This window comes from Fulmarus glacialis, unplaced genomic scaffold (assembly GCF_000690835.1).
Source record: "Fulmarus glacialis isolate BGI_N327 unplaced genomic scaffold, ASM69083v1 scaffold32971, whole genome shotgun sequence".
Lineage (NCBI taxonomy): Eukaryota > Metazoa > Chordata > Aves > Procellariiformes > Procellariidae > Fulmarus > Fulmarus glacialis.
In genome coordinates this window covers 27,401-36,913 of record NW_009192698.1, presented here as the reverse complement: position 1 = coordinate 36,913, position 9,513 = coordinate 27,401, and the positions used below count along the sequence as shown (strand labels likewise).

At 36.1% G+C, this 9,513-nt stretch overlaps 1 protein-coding gene across 1 annotated transcript in view; it reads right to left on the bottom strand.

Moving 5' to 3' along the window:
- Positions 1-861: 861 nt before the first annotated feature.
- LOC104083646 (propionyl-CoA carboxylase alpha chain, mitochondrial-like) overlaps positions 862-9,513 on the bottom strand; it is a gene marked incomplete at its 3' end in the record, with an annotated part of 34,442 nt that continues 25,790 nt past the window's right edge. Inside the window, exons 5-8 of the mRNA XM_009587188.1 lie at positions 8,646-8,789; positions 7,027-7,101; positions 1,744-1,812; positions 862-937 (exon numbers count right to left, since the gene is read on the bottom strand). Of these exons, the coding sequence (XP_009585483.1) occupies positions 862-937; positions 1,744-1,812; positions 7,027-7,101; positions 8,646-8,789 (364 nt within the window). The remainder of the gene's footprint in view (positions 938-1,743; positions 1,813-7,026; positions 7,102-8,645; positions 8,790-9,513) is intronic.

The following is a 9,513-nucleotide window of genomic DNA, read 5'->3' as shown; positions in this document are numbered from 1 at the left end:
CAAAGGCAGCAAATCCTCCAACAGTTTCCTTCCTGCCTACCCTGGTTCTTCAAGTATACTGACTAGCAATGAAAAAAATAACTCCCCCAAACACCCACACAGTTAAGGGGTAAAATGAAGATTTTTGCCACATTACACTTCTCTAATCATCCCCAGGAAAAGAAAGGATAAAAAAAATTCAATTTTTTCCCTCTCCTATGAGTTTTCCTTCCTATTTTCCACAAGACAGAGAGGAAGATCTAAAGATGTCTCCTACACAAACCGTGACTTCCCTCTCTGAAACTTAAAAGGAGTTAAAGCGGTCATGGTTGATTCACCCCTGCTGCTTGGAAAGGCTAGAAGAACAGCTACTTCTAGGCAGTCAGTCAGCAAGAGCTGGAATGCATTCTGATCATCAGCCTACATCTGTATTTGCCCAAACTTAAACAATTACCTTGAAAAGAAGAAATATATATATATACACAATCAAATACTGCACTGTGATATTATTTTACCATGATCAATGTATTAAACCACTATAAAATAGCAACTACTTAAATTTCTTACAGTGTAGTGGCCTTTTTTTTCCTTCACAACATAGTAAATGAATTACATGCTACCATTTTGTGAAAACTCTTACGAGTTTAAGGAAACGATTTAAATATTTATCTCACAATATTCAAGCAAAAACAATAGAGAAAAAAATGCAGTCTCGTTAGATTTGGTGTATCTTCTCAGCTTAATTAACACAAGCTTTTCCTGTTTTAATTTGCACTTAAGAAGCAGGAACTTTACTCAATTTGCTAATTACTATATTTTCAAGCTGTTTTCTTGAAATAGATGGCAGCCTATCACACTAGGAACCCAAATTTCTGTAGTTACCTCGAATTACGTAATTGTCCAAAGCCTCTTCCATTCTTTTCAGTGCTTCAGCTCTATTAGAGCCATAGGTAATCAGCTAAAAAAAAAAAAGTATTTAAGTTACCTAGAAATGAGATAATGTTTGTCTCTAGATTCTGAACAGCATATAAAATGAGAATGGTTTGTAGAACTTCTGCAGTCACAAAAACGTTTCTCGCACATTACTGTATCTGTGCTTAAGAGGCTCTCTAAAACATCAAGAGAAAACTATGATCTCTTAACCCATTCAACGAAAGAAGGCCAATCACTTTTCCTTCATAAAACTTAAAGCATCTAAACAAGCTGTCTCTTCCTCTTTAGGTACAGAGGTTCAGTATTTAGCTGACTCTCCTGACTTCTAATGCCCAACCAACTTCTAAATGTGAGTTTTTTTGACAATTGAACTCTGACTATAATGTCATATTTTCATTTTACCAATATGTTACTTATGAATAAGAACTAATACTAAGAGACACTATCAACCATTTCTTTCACTGCTTCTTTTTGGAAACCAGAATTACTGAAATTTTAGTTCTCGCTAGGTTACATTAAAAAAGACAGATTGGCAGCACCTAACTCTGAAAGTAATAGCTTCTGTTTAAATCAGAATCCCTTTAACAATCAGAAACTGCAAGACAAAATTACAGTGCCAAAAGATAAAAAATTTTTTGTTTAGAAGTGACACTAAATTTTTACTCCACACCTTCCTTCACTTCTTTCATATTCACTTGAAGCATGTTATGCCTAGCACCTTTAAAATACTGATTTACCAATCCTTTAATATACTCTCCCTCCTTTAAAAGATCTGTGTATAAAATTAATGTTTCATACCTTTAGAATATAGAAAAATAACCATCGACTCACTTTTGAGATCATAGGATCATAATAAATGCTAATATCACTTCCTTGTTGTATGCCACTGTCAACACGTACCTTCAAAAAATAAGAAGCAAAAATAATTCTATATTGGAAAAAAAAAAATTTCAACATGAGATCAAATCTACCTGGCAGGCTTAATACAAAACACCCATGAAGCTTATCGCGTACATTTTTTTTTCCCCTTGAAGAACTACAATAATTACTTCTTTTCAGAGAAGCTGGGAAGGGGGAAGGGGAGCTTTTTCCTCCACCAGGAAACATACTTGCAAGTTATTCTCTCCTTTAAAAGAAAATACGACTGCAATCTTCAGTTGATAGTCAAAATTCTCTTTTGTTCTCCTAGAATACACAGTAAATACATTAAATTTGATCTAACAGTTTAGGTTGCATTACACACTCTGAACATATCCAATTCCGATTTAATCCCTGTAATAAAATACAGTTGTAATTATTCTTCTGACTGACACCTGGCATGAAGGATGCCCCCTATGATCACATCCTTTCTGCATCTATATGTAATCACGTTCCCCATATTCAGCCACAGCCCTTTCGAGTGCTCCAGTAAGAATACAAGTAGGGAACATTCAGCGGGAACTTTGGAGCTCTGCTTATCAGCTCCATAGGAATACTGATCCTGTGGTTTTCATGTCTGTAACACGTTCCTTCTTTGCCTCACCCTCTCAACTGTAAAACATTTTTTTTCTGTTGCTGCTGTTCCCCTGAGGCTTTAATGTTTACACAGCTTTTTCCGTGGCTTTGCTTTGTAAGGACACAGCCCCAATTAAAGCTCTGATTCTGCAATATTCATGGAAAAAAAAAACACAAGTTCAAAAATTTCTTTTGAAGAGGCTGATTGCTGTTAACCAGCCAACAAGTTAGTTAGTATATTGCTGATTCTTGTTTTCATCTCTCAGTTTGATTTCATCACTGTAGCAATGGGGTTAGCCATATAAAACTTTTCAAATGAGCAATTTCTGGGGAATAAATATTTATTAAATTGCTGCTTTTGAGCACTGGAATCTGAAATATTTTTTAAAAACTAATCAAAATAACTCGAGAGTGATAAATGCATTCTGAGGGTCATAAGGATGGAGGGCTCTAATCAAAGCTGTTGAAGTAGCAGGGCTCCAATATACTGCATTGTAAGGGGGGTGGGAAAGAGGGTCCTGGAATCTCACTTAAATCTTCACCTGTGGGAAGGAACCTTTGTAATAAACAGCAGCTCATCTGTCTGCAGCAAGGCAGAAAAAGGTCAACGCAACGGCTGTTAGGCCTTTAATATTTTAATTTAGGCAATTATCAAGGGACCACATGTAGAACCTCTTGTCTACAGAATCCACATGAGGGCATGATGATGACTTTATTATCCAAATGACATAAAAAGATACCCTAGCAGGTGTACTCACTTTCTTCAGTAAGAAACACTGTCTGACCAGTTCTTACAACATTATGCTCTTTTTATTTAAAAAAAGCATATACTTATTTATATATTTGTATTTATATATTTATACATTTATATATTGTTTCTTATATATTTATGTTTATTTATATAGCACATTTATTCATATCTAAAGGTAGTAGCACTTCTGTAGCATTTTTATCACATCTTATTTGAATGTACTTTATCTACGCTTAACTAGGCCCCCCACTACCCGTATCAGGTACGTTTAATATTAGCTACTGATGAGAAGGTAGTTCAGACATGTCATGATTACAGAAGAAACATACAGCGTATTTCCCAGCTCCCTTTTTGTAATTGCTAAACCATCCTTCCTCGCAGGATGTCTGCCTATATATAAAGTCAATGCATACATTCTCACATTCAGATCAGAAAAAATTAATTTACCTACTCAGTCCCAGATAAATCCCCTTGCCGATATTTTGTAGTATACAATATATTTGTATTTTTTGTAGTATAGAATAAGTACATATATAAAACATGAAGGTATGACAGACATACTCCACATATACTTGAATTCTACTGTGACTTTTGTCTCCAAAGTAGCACCTATACAGTGATTACATATAAGTGTTCAGGGGTGCTTTACATACGCATACATGTGAATGTAAGTATTTATAAATGTATATCATATTTTGACATAAAACATATGAAAGGTGCATAATTCAGACCCAGAGTAAGCAGGTTAGTCAGACCTTGAAGTTAATGTAAGGTTTCTGAGGCTACTGACTACATGCTCCGCCTGCTCTGTGTTTCTGTTGATACACAACATACATACATACCACTATACAATTTACACTTTTTCCTAAGTACAACATCCTGAAAAATGAAAAATTACAGTTAGAATTGAAAATTCTTTAAAAATTACACCATAATTTCCTTTTAAAAAAATAATCTGGAGTCCTCTGTAGAAGTTTAATTTTCATAAAATAAAGATGACTAAAAAAATGACAGCAGAAAAGAAATACATTTACCATGTTCAATTCTCTCTGTGATGCTTACATTTTCAAAGCCTGGTAACAGTAGGTGATTTTATAAACTATATGGTGTGACAGAACTTAATGAATATTGGATGAAAAAGAAACCCTAATTCAACAGATACTCGCTATAATATGCTTAACTTGATAAATAATAGCAATACTTATTAGGCCTCCAGCATTTACTTCTACTTAACATATTTACTTTCTTTTACTCAGTATTAAAATACCAAAGAAAGCCTACGGTTCAAGATCCTACTGTACCCTACAGCTCATTGGTATTACAGCCCCCAACACTTCTATTGCTGTTGTACTACCATTATGTGTTATCACACTAGGACAACATAAACTGGAAGATAAAAAAAGCTTAAGAGGAAAAAAAAAAGCACAATCTATGTCCCAGTCCTGCAACGAACTATTAGTGCATCAAGTTCCACTTACCAACACATAGAGGTTCTAGTATTTCTCAATTCTTTGCCATATCAGAGTCTAAGAGTTTTCTCTTTCTGGCAAGAGTCATTAAAAGACCAGACTGCCCACCGTACTGGCAAAGAGCAATGCTGGAACTCTTCAGATATGGCATACATTTGCTGTGTTGGGTAAGAGCATTGAACATGAATGCTCACTACCATAATACGGGTTACCTATCTTAAGCTTCATTATCAAAGATGAAAAAAATTCGATATTTACGAGTACCATGTTCTAAGAAAATTACAGACTACATGACACAAAAATAGCCAGTATATTCCTATCTATGGCTAAGAAAAAAAACCCCACACAGCCATGCACACCAGTTCCACCAGCTTGAGCAGCTGGACACACAGGCACAGATAGACAATCAGAGCTAACCTGAGACACAGAAGAAATGAATGGAAAATGCATTTGGCAATACACTACTCATAAGCCAAACTCGCTGTGACACACTACAAGTCTCTGCTATTTTTTTTTAAGCCAACTTGTTGACAATTCTAAAGTCTAAAATGCAGAAAGCAAACACTGTGGCACAATGGACCTGTAAGGCTGAACTTTTTTAGTCATATTAATTTTGTTCTTAGCAGCATGACATTCTCAGGAGAGAAATTAGTTTCACAGTGGCAGAAAAGATGTATTAAGATACCAAACCATGAGTGTCTACATAAAAATAGCTGTTCTATTTTTAATACAACAATAGAAGTAAACAGAAAGAGAACAGCCTCGACACTCCATATGAGCTCCTCAAACCATTGCTCTGAAGCCTCCAGAGTAATTAAAATTTCTTTCTTTGGTACCACGATGGACCACGTGAAGCAATCAGGCATCTCCCACCCTTCATTTTCAATTCACCTCTCCGCCTAAGCACAACTCCCAGCCCACCCCCGTCTACCTGACAAGTGACAGCCCAATCTGATTAAATGCTTGCAATGGAGGGGACTCATGGGCCTCCATGACAGGCCAAAAGTGATCACCATGGAGATACATAATTACAGCTGTCAACGCGTCTACTGTCCTGCTGGCATCAATTTGATTGCTCCCAGCAATAATGATAGACAAAGCTTAGTGTGCACTCTCCTGCACCCAATCACTTTATCTATTCTGTGGTCCATTTAGCTGACATGCAACATTCACACAAGCAAATAACAGCAGTAAGCAGAACATTTAAGGCATTTTAATTGTTTTTTCTTTGTATGGATGGCTCACAAGCGTAAATGTTATTACATAAAACTCCTGCTGCAGCATTAATTGAAGAAAGATTTGGTGGGACAAAGACTGTAGGGGGTATAGTTTGTCCATTATCACTTGTACTTTCAACAGGTCTCACGTTTGGAAAATTGCAAATTGCAAAAACTTGCAAGGGCAAAATGTTTGACATCCTGTTAGCTATTACAACATGGTGAAAACTTCTAACAACCACTGGAGTATTCATTATAAATTCTTATTAAATACACTCTTTGTTTCATTAAAAAAAAAAAAGTTTAGATACATCCAATGATACCTTTTTCCCTCATCTCCTCTTTAAGATCACATAAGGCCTTTTAGATCTTCACAATTTTTTTCTGCTTTCAGGCTTTGAACACAGCATGAAGCCTTAAAGACCAGAAAGGGTCAGGTCCCTTCGGAAAGTACATGGGCAAAAACAATTTAAGAAGCGAAATAAATCATATATCCAATAACATCTCCACATTTAAGATTCCTCCTGTAATCTTTCACTATTTTCCGTGCAAGCTATCAGACTGAATAATTGTTTTCACAGATGGTACTGCCTTGTCATTCCACTAACTGACATAACGTCATGTATATGTGCACTTACGACTTAGACTACCTTGATTTTACAGAAAGGTGGTGTCCTTGTTCTTTACACGTGGCAGAAAACAGTTTGTTAAACAGCCATTCCATGTAGTAAGACTGTATCCTAAAAGTGTAATAATCGCTGTAACAAATTTCCTCTTTAAAGGCTACAAAGCTAAACAGAAAGCAGTGGCAGTTTCTCACTGGTGTCCCCAGTCCTCTGTGCTTAAAGAGCTGACTCAACTTTTCACTGTCCTTTCTAATCACCACGGTATTTTTACTAAAGCTGTGTTTGAAAAACTTAAGCTGAAAGTTATAGAAGGTACCAAAATATTTCAACATATAATGGTTTCCTGTTATACCCAACTTGAACATTTTAAACCCAGTTTGGAACTGTGTATTTTTAAGCAGTTTTTCAGGTTGCACAAATAAGTATTGCCATGTCCTGTCCCTCCCCTGGCAAAAAGATGGAAAAAGGGTCCGATTTACAAAGCTGCTGAGTACTTATAGTCTCTGTCTATAAAAGAAACACTCAGCACCTATGAAAACCAGAACCAAGTTACTTACACTTGGCACGTGCAGTGGTTCCTGATACTGAGACAGCTTACCAATGGATGGCAGGCCAAAAGATTTGTAGGGGTCCTGAAATAAAATTCAACATGAGAAAGCATTAAGCTTTTACAGATGCGGAGAAGGTAACATTAAAAAGCTTGAAGTCTAAGAGAAACCACTGCTGGAATAACTTTGTTTTCTTCCCCAGAATTACTTGTGTTGAAGTACATTTCTTCATCCACCTACCCCTGCGGCTCCAAATAAAGAACTGGTAGCATATAAATTCTCTTGCATCGCAGTCAAAAAGCAGGAAAGAAGTGCTCTGCATATAGCTACAGTACACCACCAAAATATACAAAGATGACATTTTCATTTGCTATATTGTGCGTTGGAAAAAGGATGGGAAAGTATTCAGAAGGGTGGAGTTGAGAAGAGAGTATAAGGAAAAATTTTCAGAGATAAAAGGGGCGGTCCGAAATTCAATTATCTTAAGAAACCAAACTGACCATTATGCCTTTGGAAATCTCCTACATAATGCAATACCAATATAAACTTAATAGGACTGCAAATAAATATATGGCCTACAGGATAACCAAACCCATGCCAAAGTAGTTGGATCCATTACTTATAAATGTGAGGGAATCTAAGTTGAACAAAAAAAAAAAAAAAACCCAAGCATCAGTTACTCCAGGGTAAAGCCTACTAATACTCAGAATAGTTTCCATGCCAATCACAGGGCAAATATTTATTCTCTATCAAAACAGTTCATATAACTTGTAATCACTAGAGCACGTTGAAGATTATGTGCACGTCATGAAGAGAAAGAAAAAAACAATATAAAGTAAGATGCCCTGGGTCACAAAAGCCACAATAGTTAAGCGAGCGAAAAAACATTTCAAGGTGCTGAAATATTTTTGAAAAGCACAGTTACCTAAAACGTTCCTCAAACAAAGTGACAGAAGCTAAGCATCATTTTTTAAGTAACAAATCTTGATTTTCATGTATCAAAAATGACCACAAAAAGATGTTACCTTGAAATGTCCTAAACATGCTTTAAAATGGGTTTTATATTTTAGTAAGCTTTTTTAAGGTGAGACAGAGTCATACCGTAATTATAAAGTTATTGTCCTGGAGTGCACTTTGAAAGTTTGTCCTACAAAATATAGTTTCAGAAGATATATAACTTGCTTTTTCAGCAACCTATTAAAATGTTTTAGTACAACAACAAAAATTCTGTAAGCCATTGAATTTCAACTGTCTTTTTAAGACAAGTTTCAAGTACACAAGTTAAGAAACCTGGGAACACTAGTGAACTGTAGCAAAAAACTCCAGCACTGCATCATTAAATGTGAACAGAACATATAGCAAATGTCCTTAGAAATAAACCTCAGTTATCTCTTTTACCACTTAGTTTTGATTTCAGAAAAAAGATATGTTGAAACACATACTGTATTTTGAATTAAAAAATAAAAATTCTACAATTCTACAAAAGCTCATTAACCATTTGTGTTACATACTCTAAATCGTGACTTTCACATGATATTCCTTGACTTCACCTTGGCATCTATCCACATCTGGGTATTATTACTCCACAATTCAACCACCTACCCTCCTCCCCATTACCACTCATTTACCTCAGCATAAACTCGACATTCAACCGCCCAGCCGTTGATGGGAATATCAGCCTGTTTGTGCCTGAGAGGGTAACCCTTAGCAACACGGATCATTTCTTGGACTAAGTCCAGGCCGGTAATGCATTCTGTGACGGGATGTTCAACCTGCAAGGTCAAGAACTGTCAGTCAGTAGGTAACAAAAACAACCAGAGAAAAAAAAGAGAAAAAAAAAAAAAAACCCCACAACACTCTCTGTAAACAAACACAGATAAACAAGAAATTAGACCAGCCGAAGAACAGACAAAGAATTCGTTCCCATCTTGGTCTTTTTCCCAAAAAAATTTCTACTTGACAAACTCCAGCAACCACTTTCTTTGCAGGGAAACCCCCAAAAATAAAATAATTTGCAGATTACAATAACTAGGTGCAGCAAACAAAAGGAAAACTATAGAGAACACCTAGGAGGGTTTGGGGTTTTGCAGGGTTGTGGTTTTTTTCCATTTATTTTACAAATTCAAATGCACCTGGTGACGATGAGTAAATTTTTCTTTGTTCAGAAGCTTTTCCCATTCAATTTTGTTTTGAAAAGACTCACACTGTAGCCATAAATATGTTTTAACTGAAAATCTCAAAGTAGCTGATAATCAACCCATTCTGCTACACTTAACATGGCACATACAGGAGCCGCTTACAATTTTCCATAGAACTAGCCTACCCTAAATCTCACCCATTCGCCTGCTTTCACTAACCTGTCCTGACAAGCAACCAGATTAGCGTAATCTTGCATCAGCGCAGTGTAGCAGAAATGAGCAGATGGATCCTTCAATTTTTTCCCCCCTCCAGACTTATCTGTTTAGTGCTTAGCATGCACAATAGCTGGGCTGGACC